Source organism: Somniosus microcephalus, chromosome 19, assembly GCF_052327205.1.
Source record: "Somniosus microcephalus isolate GS21.2 chromosome 19, FLI_Smic_1.0, whole genome shotgun sequence".
Lineage (NCBI taxonomy): Eukaryota > Metazoa > Chordata > Chondrichthyes > Squaliformes > Somniosidae > Somniosus > Somniosus microcephalus.
Window position 1 is genome coordinate 66213052 of NC_141005.1, and position 18441 is coordinate 66231492.

Below are 18441 nucleotides of genomic sequence, written 5' to 3' on the forward strand. Positions count from 1 at the left end.
ATCGTGGAGGTACTGGCCATAATATTCCAATCCTCCTTAGATACGGGGGGTGGTGCCAGAGGACGAGAGAATTGCAAATGTTACACCATTGTTCAAAAAAGTGTGTAAAGATAAACCCAGCAACTACAGGCCAGTCAGTTTGACCTCCGCAGTGGGGAAGCTTTTATAAACCGTAATCTGGGACAAAATTAACAGTCACTTGGACAAGTGTGGATTAATTAAGGAAAGCCAGCACGGATTTGTTAAAGGCAAGTCGTGTTTAACTAACTTGATTGAGTTCTTTGATGAGGTAACAGAGAGGGTTGATGAGGGTAATGTAGATGACGTAGTGTGCATGGATTTCCAAAAGGCATTCGACAAAGTGCCACATAATAGGCTTGCCAGCAAAGTTGAAGCCCATGGAATAAAAAGGACAGTGGCAGCATGGATACGGAATTGGCTAAGAGATAGAAAACAGAGTAGTGATGAACGGTTGTTTTTTTGGACTGGAGAAAGGTATACAGTGGTGTTCCCCAGGGGTCGGTTCTAGGACCACTGCTTTTCTTGATATATATTAATGACTTGGATATGGGTGTACAGGGCATAATTTGCAGAGGACACAAAACTTGGAAGTATAGTGAACAGTGAGGAGGAGAGTCATCGTTATACAGCACAGAAAGAGGCCCTTCGGCCCATCGAGTCCGCACCGGCCATCAAGCCCGGTCTATTCTAATCTCATTTTCCAGCGCTTGGTCCGTAGCATTGTATGCTATGGCATTTCAAGTGCTCATCTAAATGCTTCTTGAATGTTGTGAGGGTTCCTGCCTCTACCACCCTTTCAGGCAGTGAGTTCCAGATTCCAACCACCCTCTGGGTGAAAAAGTTTTTCCTCGAATCCCCTCTAAACCTCCTGCCCCTTACCTTGAAACTATGCCCACTGGTTATTGACCCCTCTACTAAGGGGAAAAGTTCCTTTCTATCTACCCTATCGATGCCCCTCATAATTTTGTACACCTCAATCAGTTCCCCCCTCAGCCTTCTCTGCTCTAAGGAAAACAACCTCAGCCTGTCCAGTCTCTCTTCATAGGTGAAGTGCTCCAGCCCAGGTAACATCCTGGTGAATCTCCTCTGCACCCTCTCCAATGCAATCACAACCCTCCTATAGTGTGGCGACCAGAACTGCACACAGTATTCCAGCTGTGGCCTAACTAGCGTTTTGTACAGCTCCATCATAACCTCCCTGCTCTTATATTCTATGCCTCGGCTAATGAAGGCAAGTATCCCATATGCCTTTTTAACCACCTTATCTACCTGTCCTGCTGCCTTCAGGGATCTATGTACATGCACACCAAGGTCCCTCTGATCCTCTGTCCTTCCTAGGGTCTTACCATTCATTGTGTATTCCCTTGCCTTGTTAGTCCTCCCAAAATGCATCACCTCACACTTTTCAGGGTTAAATTCCACTTGCTACTGTTCTGCCCATCTAACCAACCCGTCTATATTGTCCTGTAGCCTGAGGCTTCCCTCCTCACTATTTACCACTCCACCAATTTTTGTGTCATCTGCGAACTTACTGATCATACCTCCTACATTCATATCTAAATCATTAATGTACACTACAAACAGCAAAGGACCCAGCACCGATCCTTGTGGTACACCACTGGACACAGGCTTCCAGTCACAAAAACAACCTTCGACCATCACCCTCTGCCTCCTGCCACTAAGCCAATTTTGGATCCAATGTGCCAAATTGCCTTGGATACCATGGGCTCTTACCTTCTTGACCAGTCTCCCATGTGGGACTTTGTCAAAAGCCTTACTGAAGTCCATGTTATTATGTCCGTGTATAATTGAGACACGGACAGCAGGAGTTGATCATAACAAGTCTTTACTGAATGGAGACAAACGGGAAACTGAAACTACAGAAGATTGCTAGCGCCTTTTATACAGGGGTGGTCACTGCCGGTACTGCAGTCTGAGACCAGTTGTTCCCTTAAAGGTACATACACAACAATTCCTCCCCTTTTAGATAAACAGTACATAACATTCATTTAACAACTAAATTATAACTAATTACAATCACAATTACGGTTGCTAGATACATTGGTTGAGGTTAAGCAATTATAAGTTCAGTCTTTGAGGAGGCTTCCTGATTCTGTCAGGATAACGCCTCTTAGGGGTATTGGGTTCTTCTGGCAAGGTTGAGTCGGGATCAATGTCGTTGTTTGGTTCATCTGCTTCCAATATCACCGATTCTGCGGTAGCTGCAATTGGTACGTCGGTTTCATCGCCAGGTGTATCAGATCGTGGTGTGGAGTTGACGTTTTCCAGTGACTCTAGAATCTGGTCAGCATGGCGTCTTACAATGCTCTCTCCAACGTCCACAGTATACATGAGCGGTCCTTGCCGTGTACAAATCGTTCCTGGCTGCCATTTCTCTGTGCGGTAGTCCCGGGCCAAAACTGGTTGACCTATCTTAAAACTCCTGGTCGGCCTTTTATTCATATTCTGAAACTGCCCGTTCTCCACATCTCTTCGGACGCTTGGCTTAACCAAATCCAAGCAGCATCGTAGTCTTCGATTGAAGAACATCATGGCTGGAGTTTGGTTGGTAACCGCATGTGTCGCATTCCGGTAGGCAAACAAGAAGTTGTCCACCTTGTGTTGTAGGGGTATATCTTCATTACACATTGCCTTGATAGCCTTCTTGAATGTTTGAACAAACCTCTCGGCCAATCCATTAGTGGCTGGATGATGGGGCAGACGTGTAATGCTTAACACCATTGTTCTTTAAGAACCTCCGGAACTCTTCAGACACAAACTGTGGTCCATTGTCAGAGCAAATCTGTTCAGGCAGCCCATTCCTGGTGAATATGGTTCGTAAGACTGTGATAGTTTTTTCTGTGGTGGTTGAGGACATTTTTATTACCTCTGGCCACTTTGAATGTGCATCCACCGCAATTAAAAACATCGAGTCGATGAAGGGACCAGCAAAATCAATGTGCACCCTTTGCCATGGAGATGAGGGCCACTCCCATGGATGTAGAGGGGCTTGTGGTGGGGCGTTTTGGACCTTCTGGCATCCTGTACAGCTCTTGGTCATCTCTTCGATTTCTCTATCAATTCCCGGCCACCACACAAACGCTCTGGCTAAGTTCTTCATTTTTACCCCTCCCAGATGACCCTCATGAAGCTCATTGAGCACTCTATCCTTCAATTTGGGTGGAATTACTACTCTGGATCCACACATCAAGGTTCCTCTGCACACTGACAGCTGTTCTCTTCTCGGCGAGAATGCTGGCAGCAGTGGTTCGCCATGTGCTGGCCATCCCTTCACCGTTAAATCATAGACCCGGGACAGTGTCGGGTCATCTCGAGTTTCCTTTTCTATGTTAGCATTTGTCACAGGGAGACATTCGACTATAGTCGAGTGGAATATCTCCACAGGATCCACTGCAGGTGCTCCTTCCACCGTCGGCAACGGTAGGCGCGACAATCCATCAGCATTCCCATGCTGTTTAGTTCCTTTGTACTCGATGTCCTATTGGTGTGCCCCTAGGAAAAGGGACCACCTCTGTAGCCGTTGTGCTGTCATTATCGGTACGCCCTTCTGAGGGTTGAAAATGGAGACGAGGTTGATGATCAGTTAGTCGAGTAAATTTTTGACCGTGCAGGTAGTGATTGAACTTCTTCACCCCCCACACGAGGCTGAGGGCCTCTGTCAATCTGGGCGTAGTTACGCTCGGCTGAAGTTAACGAGGGTGACGCAAAAGCTATCAGCCTCTCTAAACCATCAAGGAATTTATGTGACCGTACCACCCCAACGCCGTAGGGAGACGCATCACACGCCAGTCTTATCGGTAGTGATGGGTTGTAGTGAGCCAATACTTCTCTTGAAGTGATCAGGTCTTTACACTTCTGAAAGGCCCGCTTACATTCATCGCTCCATTTCCATGCTACTCCCGTTCGTAGTAGGGCGTTCAGTGGGTGCAGAACTGTGGACAAATTCGGTAAAAACTTATGGTAGTAATTCACCAATCCAAGGAATGACCTCAGTTGCGACACATTTTCAGGCGCTGGGGCCTTAACAACCGCTTCAATTTTGTCAGGGGACTTATGTAACCCCTCTTCCTCAATCACGTGGCCACAATACGATATCTGTTTCTTAAAAAACTCGCACTTGGGGCGGTTGGCTCGTAGCTCATGTTCCCGTAGTCTAGTGAGCACCTGTTCTAGGTTGTTAAGGTGTTCACTGTCATCTTCACCTGTCACTAGGATGTCGTCCAAGTAACACTGAGTCCCCGGAATCCCTTGCAGGACTTGTTCCATTGCTCTTTGCCATATCGCCGGTGCTGATGCTACTCCAAATACCAGTTGATGATACTGGTAAAGACCTTTGTGAGTGTTTATCGTGAGATACTTCCTAGAGGATTCCTCAACTTCCATCTGCAAATACGCTTGTGCTAGGTCAATTTTTGTAAAACGCTTCCCTCCAGATAGTGAGGCGAAGATGTCTTCTATCCTTGGAAGAGGATATTGTACTGTGTGAAGGACTGGGTTCACCGTCACCTTGAAGTCCCCACAGATGTGAACCTTCCTTGGCTCCTCAGACTTATTGCTTAACGTTTTCTTCATGACAGGAACGATGGGTGTCGCCCACGCGCTCCAGTCTACCTTAGACAACACGCCTGCATTCTCCAGATTCTCCAGCTCTGCCTCGACGGCTGGGCGAATTGCATATGGTACCGGTCTTGCTTTGAAAAACTTGGGAATTGCATTCTCTGCTATTTTTATCGAGGCGGTTACACTTTTAAGAGTGCCCAGTTCTTGTTGAAATACCTCTGGCGTTAGCTAAGATTGTTGACAATCGGCCAGGAGTGACGTCTTCATCTTTTTTACCATCCACCGTCATTGCATGAATGGAGTGCCAATCTAAGCTTCTCTTTCTGATCCATTCACGTCCCAATAACGGTGGTCCACCATCTTGCAGTATGTAGAGATACAATTTCCGTATTTTCTTGCCGTTGTATTCGACAGGCACCCTTATTTTTCCTCTGGGTTATACCTTTTGCCCCGTATACGTCATCAAGACGATGGATGTCTCTCTCGAGGGTATGTGTGAGAATAGCCGCTCGTAGTCTCGTCTATTCATGAGGGTTAGCGCTGATCCCGTATCCAATTCCATTTTTAATTCGGGACCCTGCTATCGTGAGGGTGACCCAAATGGTTCGGTGATCCTCTTTTGCGATTACATTGTGAAGTTTGAGACAGCTTAGTCTCTTGTTCCCGGGTTCACTATCGCTCATCTGGTCTTCAGAACTACTGTCCGTCATCTTTTGTACTTTCTTGTACGGTTCCTTAGTAGCCTTTTTGTTGTCGTTAGTCTTCTTCCCAGACCTGCAAACTCATGCAATGTGTCCCATCTTTCCGCATTGCCTGCATATTTTGTCCTTGGACCAGCAGTCCTTCTGGTCATGGTTAGTTCTGCCGCAGCGATAACATTTTGCAAATCCCCGTGTCATTTCGTGGGTGCCGTATTCCTGTGGCTTTTGTTGTATTTCCACAGCTCCCCTGGCTGCTGCTTCGTACGATACTGCCACGCTGAAAGCCTTATCTAGCGTCAGCTCTTTCTCTGAGAGTAACTTCTTCTGGGTTCCTTCACTCAGGAGTCCACAGACAAATTTGTCCCGTAGGGTATCTGCCAGTCCTGCTCTGAACTGGCAGTGCTTTGATAGCTTGCGTAGTTCCGTAAGGTACTCGGCATTGCTCTCATCTTTATGCTGAGTTCTCCTGTGGAATTTAAATCTTTCTGCTATCAGCAGCGGTGCAGGGTTTAGGTGTTCCTGTAGGATAGCAACAATTTCGCTAAAACTCTTCTCCATCGGTTTGACTGGAGTGATCAGGTTCCGCAATAGGCCGTACGTTCTTGCGCCCATTAAGTTTAGTAGTACCGATGCCTTTTTCTCATCGGCTACTTCATTTGCCTTGCAATATACTTCGACTCTTTCCACATACGTGGTCCAGTCTTCTATTTCATTATCGAAGGCAGTGATATTGCCAGTCTTCGGCATCTTGGAGATCTAAGATGGCGCCTCCCGCGCTTTGCCTTCTTCCCCGATTGAACAAAATGGCGCCTCCCACGCTTTGCCTTCTTCCCCGATTGAACAAAATGGCGCCTCCCACGCTTTGCCTTCTTCCCCGATTGAACAAAATGGCGCCTCCCGCGCTTTTCCTTCTTCCCCGCTGGATTAAGATGGCGCCTCCCGCGCTTTCTGTCTTTTCCGCTGCTGCCAACGCTGTTGCTGGCGTTTTTATGCCTTGATGGCGACGCCCTATGGTCTTCGCGCGCTTCCCCCCGCGCTGCTGCCAACGCCGCTCTCCGCGGTCCCCGTGGCAAACTGCAGCTCCTCGCGGCTTTCTGCGCTTCTAATTTCTTTTTCTTTTATTTTAATTACTGTTCCCGTCGTCAGAGCAGACCCTATGGGACACTTTCCTCCCTCTTCTCGGATCTGTACGCTGCCCGGCTTCGTAGCACCGGCCGCGCCCTGTGTGCTCCACCCTCTCTCTCTCCTCTTCCCGACAACGCTGCTCGGCCCCGTTGAAAAGCCACCCGATCGAGCTCTAGCCCGCCGCAGCCCAGGAAGGATCAGTGTACTACCTGCCACCAGCCCGATTTAGCTGGAACACCATAGACTGGAGAACCAAGCCCAGCTCTCGACAGCCTCTCCTGCAAATCTTCGAATTCGATGAATCAGAGGGTGGTTGCCCACGGTCGACGCCCGTTTCTTCTGTTTGTTTTTTCTTTTTGGATTTCTTCCTTCTGGCTTCGACCTCTAATAACTTCGCTTCAGGGATGGATCCCCGTGAGGTGGTGCAGAACTGTAGGTAAGTTCGGATCTGTTCGTCGCCAATGTAATGTCCGTGTGTAATTGAGACACGGACTGCAGAAGTTGGTTATAACAGGTGTTTACTGAATGGAGACAAAACTGGAACTACTATACAAAGTTACTGCACAGGCTTATATACAGGGGTGGTCACTACTGGTACTGCAGTATACAGGGGCTGCAGAATATAGTTCCTTCTTCAAGGTACATACACTACAATAAGAACATAAGAAATAAGAGCAGGAGTAGGCCATTCGGCCCCTCGAGCCTGGTCCGCCATTCAATAAGATCATGGCTGACCTGATCTTGGCCTCAACTCCACTTTCCTGCCTGCTCCACATAACCATTGATTCCCCTGTTTTTCAAAAATCTGTCTATCTCCACCTTGAATATATTTAATGACCCAGCCTCCACAGCTCTCTGCGGTAGGGAATTCCGAAGATTCACGACCCTCTGAGAGAAGAAATTCCTCATCCCCGTTTTAAATGGCTGACCCCTTATTCTGAAATTATGCCCCCAGTTCTAGATTCCCCCATGAGGGGAAACATCCTCCCTGCATCTACCCTGTCAAGCCCCCTCAGAATCTTAAATGTTTCAATAAGATCACCTCTCATTCTTCTAAACTCTAATGAGTATAGGCCCAACCTGCTCAAGCTTTCCTCACAAGACAACCCCTTCAACTCAAGAATCAACCTAGTGAACCTTCTCTGAACTGCCTCCAATGCAAGTATATCCTTCCTTAAATAAGGAGACCAAAACTGTACACAGTACAAGTGTGGTCTCACCAACACCCTGTACAGGTGTAGCAAGACTTCCCTACTTTTATACTACATCCCCCTTGCAATAAAGACCAATATTCCATTTGCCTTCCTAATTACTTGCTGTACCTACATGCTAACTTTTTGTGTTTCATGTACGAGGACACCAGATCCCTCTGTACCGCAGCATTCTGTAGTCTTTCTCCATTTTAAATAATTTGCTTTTTTATTGTTGGGAGTTGGATAAGTATCTGAAGGAAAGAAATTTGCTGGGCTACGGGGAAAGGGCGGGGGAGTGGGACTAGCTGAAGTGCTCTTGCAGGGAGCCGGCACGAGCTCGACGGGCCAAATGGCCGCCTTCCGTGCTGTAACCATTCTATGATTCTATGACCTCATCACAGCCTTGATCCAGATATAGATGCAAGAGCCGAATGCTACAGGAGAGGTGAGAGTAGCTACTCTTGACCTCCAGGAATGTTTGACCGAGTATGACACCATGGAGCCCTAGCAAAATTGATGCCAATGGGATTCAAAGAGAAAATCTGCAAACGGTTTGAGTCTAGCAAATATTCCCTACTTAACACCATTGTGGACGCACGTTGCCACAAAAACTGGTTGTCAGACGACAGTCATCACAGCCCCAGGACGTCGCTGCAGGAGTATCTCGGAGGCTCCTTAGTCCAACTATCTTCAGCAATGGCCTTCCCTCTGTCATAACGTTAGGAGTGGGGTGTTTCACTGACTATTCCATAGTGTTCAGCTCCATGCATAGCTCCTTCGACAATGAAGCAGCCCATGCGAGCTTACAGCTGGATCTGGGTAACACCTAGGCTTGGGGAGACGAGTAACAGTCACGGCACTTGTGTGGCTTTTGACAATCTCTAACCAGAGAAAGCCCACCTCCATCATTGAGTCCCCCACCACCAACATCCTTGGGGTGGCGGGGGGTCGCCATTGACCAGAAGCTGAACTGGACTAGCTACATCAACACCATGGCTACAAGAGTAGAGCTGAGGCTGGGTACTTTACAAAGCTCATCAGGTGTGATGGAATATTTGCTGCTCGCCTTGCAGGGTCAATATCCTTTAATTCCCTACCTAACACCATTGTGGGAGACCTGTCACCACAAACATTGCAGTGGTTCAAGTTGCAGGCCCATCACCACATTCTCAGGGAAGCCAGGGGATGGGTAAGAAATGCAGCCTTCTCAGTGTCTCTCGTATCCCAAGAACGAAATAGAAAAAATACAAATTCAACCAATCACACAGTCTATCCATGTTAAGATTTCCTCTCAAACCTGTTAGCAGGGAGACTAAAACAGCACATCTTGCAACTTCGCATTCGTATAAACTTTAGCTGGCTGGTAAACTCCGTTTGCAGAATGACTGAAGTGACAGTTGCCAAAACATCAGACCAAAATACATAACGTGTTTCCCCCACATACTTCCCCTTCACTCCTCTTAACCTCCCTGTATTTATTCTCTCTTCTATCCCACTGTCACACTTTGAATCCAGCAGTCCCGCGATCAGATTCCATGAATATTCCCAGGAGCTGATTGTCCGTGATTAGGATAGTTTTATGCAATGTCTTGGTTTGTTGTGTTCTCAGGCATTTACTGGTGCTGGCAACCGGCTAGACGGGAAGAAAAAAGGAGTCGATCCCAGTCCAGCACAAATCAACCCGGAAGATATTAAAAGGTTAGTGTCAGACTGTGTATCAAGTGTCAAAAAAAAAAGTACTGTCTATGGACCTCAAGGGTTGTAATCTCTGGATTACTCCCGGTGCCACGTGCTAGTAAGTATAGAAATAGGAAGATAGAACAGATGAATGCGTGGCTAAAGGGATGGTGCAGGGGGGCGGGCTTTAGTTTCCTGGATCACTGGGTCTGCTTCTGGGAAAGGTGGGACTTGTACAAGTCGGACGGTTTACACCTGAACCAGAGGGGAACCAATATCCTTGCGGGGAGGTTTGCTAGCACTGCTGGGGGGGGTTTAAACTAACTTGGCAGGGGGATGGGGTACAGAGTGGAGCTATAGTAGGGGGTGATTTACAGCCAAATACAGAGGGAAAAACAAGTCAGCTGGGAAGGCAAAGCAAATATGTGAAGGCAAAAGAGAATATGGCAGGGCTGGAAGGCATTTATTTTAATGCAAGGAGTCTTGCAAATAAGGTGGATGAACTGAAGTTGTTGTTGAACACATGGGAGTACGATATTGTTGCTATCACGGAGACATGGTTGAGGGAGGGTCAGGACTGGCAGCTCAATATTCCGGGGTATAGAATCTTCAGGCGAGACAGAGGGGGGTGTAAAAGGGGAGGGGGTGTTGCAATATTAATTAAGGAGTCAATTACTGCTGTAAGGAGGGATGATATATTAGCGGGTTCCTCTAATGAGGCCATATGGGTAGAACTTAAAAACAAAAAGGGGGCAAGCACTTTGCTGGGAGTGTACTATAGGCCCCCAAACAGTCAGGGGGAGATAGAGGAACAGATATGTAGGCAAATCTCAGAAAAGTGCGAAAATAATAGGGTAATAATAGTGGGGGATTTCAACTTCCCCAATATAAATTGGGATAGTCAGAGTGTGAAAGGCTTAGAGGGTGCAGAATTCTTAAAGTGCATCCAGGAGAGCTTTTTGAGCCAACATGTAGAAAGTCCTACAAGAGAGGGGGCGATACTGGACCTAATTCTGGGGAATGTAGCCGGGCAAGTGGTGGAAGTGTCAGTAGGAGAGCATTTTGGCGACAGTGACCACAATTCGGTGAGATTTAAGGTGGTCATGGAAAAAGACAAAGACGGCCCGGAAATAAGGGTTCTAAATTGGGGGAAGGCCGATTTTAATATGATAAGGCAGGATCTGGCCAAATTGGACTGGGAGCAGCTACTTATAGGAAAATCCGCATCAAAACAGTGGGAGACTTTCAGAAGGGAAATAGAGAGAGTACAACGCCAACATGTTCCTGTAAAGGTCAAGGGTGGGACCAACAAGCAAAGGGAACCTTGGATGACAAGGGATATACAAAAATGCATTAGAAATAAAAGGGGGGCTTTTGGCAGTTACAAAAGACTAAAGACGGAAGAAGCCCTAGAGGAGTATAAAAAATGCAGGGGCATACTTAAAAAAGAAATTAGGAGGGCGAGGAGGGGCCATGAAATAACACTGGCGAGCAAAATAAAGGAAAATCCTAAGATGTTTTATAAGTATATTAAGGGCAAGAGGATAACCAGGGAAAGGGTAGGGCCCATTAGGGACCAAAGTGGCAATCTGTGTGTAGAGCCAGATGATGTAGGCGGGGTTTTAAATGAATTTTTTGCATCTGTGTTCACTATGGAGAAAGACGATGCAGACATAGAAATCGGGCAAGGGGGCTGTGACATACTTGAACATATTAGCATCGAGAGGGAGGAGGTGCTAGCGGTTTTAGCAGGCCAAAAAGTGGATAAATCCCCAGGCCCAGACGAGATGTATCCCAGGCTGCTGTGGGAGGCAAAGGAGGAGATTGCAGGGGCTCTGACACAAATTTTCAGAACCTCTCTGGCCACAGGGGATGTACCAGAGGACTGGAGAACAGCTAACGTAGTACCATTATTCAAGAAGGGTAGCAGGGATAAACCAGGGAATTACAGGCCAGTGAGCCTAACATCTGTGGTAGGGAAATTATTGGAAAAAATTCTGAGGGACAAAATTAGTCTCCACTTGGAGAGGCAAGGATTAATCGGGGATAGTCAGCATGGCTTTGTCAAGGGTAAATCATGTCTGACAAATCTGATTGAATTTTTCGAGGGGGTGACTAGGGGGGTGGATGAGGGAAATGCTGTGGATGTGGTTTACATGGACTTCAGTAAAGCTTTTGACAAAGTCCCGCATAGGAGACTGGTCAAGAAGGTAAGAGCCCATGGGATCCAGGGTGCCTTGGCGCGTTGGATCCTAAACTGGCTGAGTGGCAGGAGGCAGAGGGTGATGGTCGAAGGTTGCTTTTGTGACTGGAAGCCTGTGTCCAGTGGGGTACCTCAGGGATCGGTGCTGGGTCCCTTGTTGTTTGTGATCTACATAAATGATTTGGATGAGAATGTAAAAGGTATGATCAGTAAGTTCGCAGATGACACGAAAATTGGTGGGGTGGTAAATTGTGAGGAGGAAAGCCTCAGGCTACAGGACGATATAAACGGGTTGGTCAGATGGGCGGAAAAGTGGCAAATGGAATTTAACCCTGAAAAGTGCGAGGTGATGCATTTTGGACGGACAAATAAGGCAAGGGAATACACAATGAGTGGTAGGACCCTAGGAAGTACAGAGGGTCAGAGGGACCTTGGTGTACATGTACATAGATCCCTGAAGGCAGCGGAACAGGTAGATAAGGTGGTTAAAAAGGCATATGGGATACTTGCCTTCATTAGCCGAGGCATAGAATATAAGAGCAGGGAGGTTATGATGGAACTGTACAAAACGCTGGTGAGGCCACAGCTGGAGTACTGTGTGCAGTTCTGGTCGCCTCACTATAGGAAGGATGTGATTGCTTTGGAGAGGGTGCAGAGAAGATTCACCAGGATGTTACCTGGGATGGAGCGCCTCAGCTATGAAGAGAGGCTGGACAGGCTGGGGTTGTTTTCCTTGGAGCAAAGAAGGCTGAGGGGGGACCTGATTGAGGTGTACAAAATGATGAGGGGCATAGATAGGGTAGACAAAGAGGAACTTTTCCCCTTAGTAGGGGGGTCAATAACAAGGGGGCATAGATTCAGGGTAAGGGGCAGGAGATTTAGAGGGGATTTGAGGAGGAACTTTTTCACCCAGAGGGTGGTTGGAATGTGGAACTCAATGCCTGAAAGGGTGGTAGAGGCAGGAACCCTCACAACATTCAAGAAGCATTTGGATGAGCACTTGAAATGCCATTGCATACAAGGCTATGGACCAAATGCTGGAAAATGGGATTAGACTGGACAGGGATGGATGGGCGGCGCAGACACGATGGGCCGAAGGGCCTCTTTCTGTGCTGTAAAACTCTATGACTCTATGGCCATTAATGATCTTCTTCAACTAACTAACTGATCAAGTACCTTGCTTCACGGTCTCCATTTTTGAGTCCTCATGGTCCTAAAAGGGCCCATTAACAGTGTGTGTGCGCGTGCGCGTTCTCTCTCTGAGTAAAGCTAATTTCTGGTCAGAGTAAAGAACATTGAGACTTGACCTGATGCAGATTCCTTTCTTCCTTACCACCTCATGCACCAGCTGTGACTGAGACCTCCGGTGATCTATTCCTAAACCTTCTACATTGCCACTCTTAGCCCTTGGAGCACAGCTAAGATTGGGAAATTGAGAGAAAAGAAATCTAGCCTGCATACTTCCACTTTTTTTGCTCTGTGTTGCTGTTTCAACATACCTGCATTATGATCCAAATTCTGAAATGCTGAAAGTCGTGGATAATGGCGATGTATACAGAAAAAAGGAACTTTAATTTATATAGCACCTTTCATGGATGTCCCAAACCACTCGCAGCCAATGAGTTACTTTTCAAGTATAGTTTCTGTTGTAATACAGCAAGGTTCCACAATGAGATAAATTGCCAATTAAACTGTTTTAGTGATGTTGGGATAAATGGCCAGGACGCCTCTGCGATGGGACCTTTTACTTGCACCTGAGCGGGCAGATAGGACCTTGTTTTAACATCACATCCAAGAAAGAGGCAGCTCCAACAGTGCTCCCTCAGCACTGCATTAAAGTGTCGGTCAAGATTATGTGCTCAAGTCTTTGGAGTGGGCTTGAACCCATGACTTTCTGACAGAGATGAGAGTGCTACCATTGAGACCAGGCTGATGCCTGTATTTAGGGCAGTTATGTTTAAACCGTGAGCAATTGACTAGAGGACAATACAAATTACCAAGTAGCTGAAAAATGGTAAAGATGGACACGTGTTCATAATTCCAGGATAGTGACAGTAGCGGTGACTGCAAACTAACTTTTTTTGCCAATCTCACAGAGGAATCCCAAACTATGAGTTCAAAATAGGAAAAATTACCTTCATCAGGAATTCGCGACCACACCCCAAACGAATAGAGGTGAGTGAATGATTGTGGGGGGAGAATAAATGTGTTTAAAATGTTAACTTGAAATGAGCAGCTAAGAAAATTGACGTGTAATAATAAGTAATTACACGATGGAGTAGATTTTACTATGTAGCGTACCTGGTGCTAACCTCAGTGCTAATCTGACTTGGGTTTTAAATACACGTTGGTTAAATAGCAAAACAGAATTTCTTCTCTATCCACATCGAGTACTCTAGGGTCCGATGTAGCATGGCAAGATGCAGAGTAAAGTTCCCTTCCCTTTATGGCTTGCCTGATCTTTCTGCCCATTCATTGCGCCAGGTGGAAAATTGGACGGGCGACAAAGCCAGTGCACCAACTTTGCGATATTTTGATTAGTGATCCATTACATAGGATTACATCGCATATACAGCACAGAAACAGGCCATTCAGCCCAACCATGCTGGCATTTCCTCATCTAACTCTATCAGCATAACCCTCTATTCCCTTCTCCCTCATGCTTATCTAGCCTCCCCTTAAATGCATCTATACTATTCGCTTCAACCACTCCCTGTGGTAGCGAGTTCCACATTCTCACCACTCTTTGGGTAAAGAAGTTTCTTCTGAATTCCCGATTGGATTTCTTGGTGACTATCTTATATTGATGGCCTCTAATTATGCACAAGTGGAAACACTCTGTGTATCTACTCTATCAAAACCTATCATAATTTTAAAGACCTCTATAGGTCACCCCCTCAGCCTTTTGTCAAGAGAAAAGAGACCCAGCCTGCTCGTCCTTTCCTGATAGGTATACCCGCACATTTCTGGTATCATCCTTGTAAATCTTCTCTGCGTCCTCTCCAGTGCCTCTATATCCTTTTTATAATATGGCGACCAGAACCGTACGCATCCTGGTGTGCAAAGTTCAGAGTCAGCTCTACTACATTGTGAATCCCACTCACTGGATGGCTAGTGAATGAAACGGGGAAAAGGGTCTCGTTGTGAATAGGGGTTTGGAGCTGAGCCACAACCTTGGGGCAGAGTAGAGGGGACCTTAGTCTGGATCCTGCCATGCTGTACCTTACCTGACAGTACTTAATGGTTACACTTGGTCATGAAATTGACCATGTTCCATTGCCCAGCGCTGACATCCCTCACCTTGAGCACAATACTTACAAAAAAACAGTAAGTGTCGGTACTGGGCCGAAGTGAAAGGTTGGCCCTGATAGCAGGTAAGTGGGAAGGGTGGGGGGGGGGCGAGGTATAACGGCCAGAAAACCCGGAAGTATGGGTTTCCTGGAGGTCCTGCCAAATTTAACAGCAAGACCTGATTTTATAAAAATTCCTCTGTTTCACTGCCGCAGCCAAACAGATTGAAGGCTGGCTGGCTGTCGGGCAGGTAGGCTGGGGCCGGGGATCTGGCATCGGCAGGGTAAGTCATTTTGAGGGGGTCGGTCAGATCGCGGGATGGAAGGTCTGACAGATTGCGGGTGCAGGCCTGGTCCTCCTCCCCCACAAGCAATGCTGTATAGGCACTTAGCTTATGGGTCCGGCCTTTCACATCTCCCTTCAGCTGCCGGGGATTCCCGAGGTCTGGGAAACCCGGCCTACAGGTGTTAAAAGTAAAAGCAACTTTAAAATAGAGACACTCAGCCTCCTTTAAAATATTTTAATGACTGTCCCGCCTCTTGAGAGCGGATTGGTCGTCCGCCCCCCAGCCCTCCTCCGTTAAAACTGGAAGTGGGCGGGTTAGGGTCGGGTTGTCTATTGACCCTGTTGTCTTTACAAAGGACAGCTTAAAATCCAATACGTCCAGTTCAAATCTAACAATACCAAACCACATATGAAAGTGCTGGGCAGAAAAAGACCAACTGGGCCATCAAGCCTGCACCAACACTAAATGTTAGTCAGAGGAAACTCTTTTGCTATTTTATTTAGCTGCATATGAAAACCATGTCGGATTAGCACATGAGCATCAAATCTAGTAAAGATTTGAGTTGTTCAGAATATGACGGTGTTTCTGTAGAAAGTGACCGTTTCCCTGCACTTGAGCTATTTCACAGACAGGAAAAAGACATTTTAACCACTGCTGTGAGTTCATTACTTCCTGTTTGTTCATATTCTGTCTTAAAAGTTTGTGTTTTTGTGTATTAAATTTATTAAACCGATGGATTGCTCAGTACCCTCTCCACTATTTCAAGCAATTGACCTGACAATTCTGCCTGTAACTAAATTGCTACTTGGTTCATGTTGGAATATTCAGAGTTCACACTCCAACACGGCAACCTTTCCTGTGCAACATGTGTTTCATTGGATTTAGAAAAGCCTCAGCTGTGACTCTGAGGCAGGATCACGTTTTATTCTCATGGTCTTCTCTGTTGGTGTAGGACACTGGGGCCAACAGGTTTATTGCATTCTCCGGAGAAGGACAGTCTTTACGCAAAAAAGGGAGGAAGCCTTAGAACACCAAGCACCTTCGGTGGGAGGAGAATAGCCTTTTCCATTTGGGGGAAGGAAAAAACACAGGAGCTGGAAAGGACTGGCTCACCTCATCTCTTTAACAGAACCTTTGCAGCTCTCGAATGGAATTCTTTGCACTGTCTCTCCCACAGACTGGATTTCTCTGTGTCTGGTGGTTTTACATGGACAAGTGATTTCAACTGAAGTGACTGGTTTAAGAGTGGAATTCTACACTGCAGGCCAAATGAAAAGCATTACTGAATACTATTAGGTGTGTTTACAAATGTGACTTTTGCTCTGTATATATCTTCCTTTAGTAAACCAGTTTTCTGACATTTTGGGCTTGCAATTCTCTTTTTTTAAGATTATGATTCAGTGCTAGAAACGATCCCATTAAGCCAGTGTTCCATCAATTATATGATGTGATTAGCCCACAGTCAGATCATGGGAATGTCATGTGATGTAAATCTAGGGTTATTATTCCATGTTGATTGATGCCCAATTGTAACACAAATAAGCACAAGGCTATAAGAGAGAAGCCGATCATACTCTTAAAATCAAAATCCAAAGGCTCAGGCAGAAACCCTGAAGAAGAATGGATAATGGGAATCCAATCATCTCTCTCAAAATGGTGGATTAAGGGGTGGTGCAGTGCAGTGGGGCTCCAACGCACTACAATGTGGAGTGGTGGTATTTGAGTCTGTGTATTCATCATTTCATTTCTTCCATTGGTCATGATATTATGAGCAAGTGGCCAGAGGAGGTCAGGCACCTCCCAAGAAGGAATGAGATACCTGACTAGCTGATGAGATTAAATGTTCCAATTATTGTCTCATTTGATGGAAATTTGTTACTGAGATTTTTTGAGTGTCGATCTTCAGTGTAAGAATATTGGCATATAAAATGCAGTTCTACCTAGTGTGCTCCATTGTTCAGGCTGTGTTTCATAAGAATATAAGAAACAGGAGCAGGAATAGGCCAATTGGCCCCTCAAGCCTGCTCCGCCATTCAATATGATCATGGCTGATCCAGTCTTGGCCTCAACACCACTTTCCCGCTCTCTCCCCATACCCCTTGACTCCCTTGTAATTTAAATGTCTGTCAATCTCCGCCTTGAATATATTCAATGACTCCGCCTCCACAGCACTCTGGGGCAGAGAATTCCAAAGATTCACGACCCTCTGAGAGAAGAAATTCCTCCTCATCCCCGTTTTAAATGGGTGACCCCTTATTCTGAAACTATGCCCCCTAGTTCTAGATTCCTCCACGAGGGGAAACATCCTCTCCGCATCTACCCTGTCAATCCCCTTCAGAATCTTTAATGTTTCAATAAGATCACCTCTCTTCTAAATTCCAATTAGTATAGGCCCAACCTGCTCAACCTTTTGTCATACGTCAACCCTTTCATCCCAGGAATCAACCTAGTGAACCTTCTCTGCACTGCCTCCAATGCAAGTATATCCTTCCTTAAATATGGAGATCGCAACTATACGCAATACTCCAGGTGCAGTCTCACCAGCGCCCTGTAAAGTTGCATCAAAACTTCCCTACTTTTATACTCCATCCCCCTTGCAATAAAGGCCAACATTCCATTAGCCTTCCTAATTACTTGCTGTACCTGCATGCTAACTTTTTGTGTTTCATGTACTAGGACCCCCAGGTCCCTTTGTACCGCAGCATTTTGTAGTCTCACTCTATTTAAATAATAATTTGCTTTTTCATTCATCCTTCCAAAGTGGATAACCTCACATTTTCCCACATAATACTCCATCTGCCAAATTTTTGCCCACTCACGTAACCTATCTATATCTCTTTGGAGGAGAAATTCGGTATCGCCTCGTTTGGGTTGCAATTATCGGCCGGGCGCAAGTTTAGCGCCTGGCGCTAATTATCGCCTCCGACTGCAAACTTGGCTTCTATCACCCCTGGAGGTGATTGAAGCACTAAATCAGGCGCTACACCTCTCGAGGCGCTAACGCCGAGGAGTGAGGCGCTATCTCAGAGCGCTAGCGAAGCTCATATGATGTCAGTCAGCAATGGAACACAGACACACTGGCGCTGCCTAGTTCTTAAACTGGAGGGTCGATCTTGCTCTCCATCCACACCTTGCTCATTGCAGCCTTGAATCTCAGCCTGGAGAGATCTGTACATCAAATCTGCTGGAAAGAACAATGGAGAAGCCCAGGGAAAGATGTCACAGTGCAGCCCCCATAGTCTCTTCCAAATTGATGCAAGGAAGATCAAATAAAAATGAACCTGCAAAGTGCTGCTCAGTACCCAAAACTCCTCGACACAGCGTTAAATATCTCCAGAAGTCTGTCTCTCTCAGAATGCGTGG

At 46.4% G+C, this 18441-nt stretch overlaps 1 protein-coding gene across 2 annotated transcripts in view; it reads left to right on the forward strand.

The window, feature by feature from the left end:
- ufd1l (ubiquitin recognition factor in ER associated degradation 1) overlaps window positions 1–16438 on the forward strand; it is a 45585-nt gene extending 29147 nt beyond the window's left edge. The window contains exons 10-12 of one of the 2 annotated variants that reach the window (XM_085961958.1): window positions 9231–9319; window positions 13598–13676; window positions 16031–16248. In XM_085961958.1, coding sequence (XP_085818084.1) covers window positions 9231–9319; window positions 13598–13676; window positions 16031–16105 — 243 coding nt within the window. In that variant the 3' untranslated portion in view covers window positions 16106–16248. Of the gene's footprint in view, window positions 1–9230; window positions 9320–13597; window positions 13677–16030 lie in introns of both variants that reach the window. The other variant, XM_085961957.1, reaches the window with a different exon arrangement.
- The last annotated feature ends 2003 nt before the right edge of the window (window positions 16439–18441 follow it).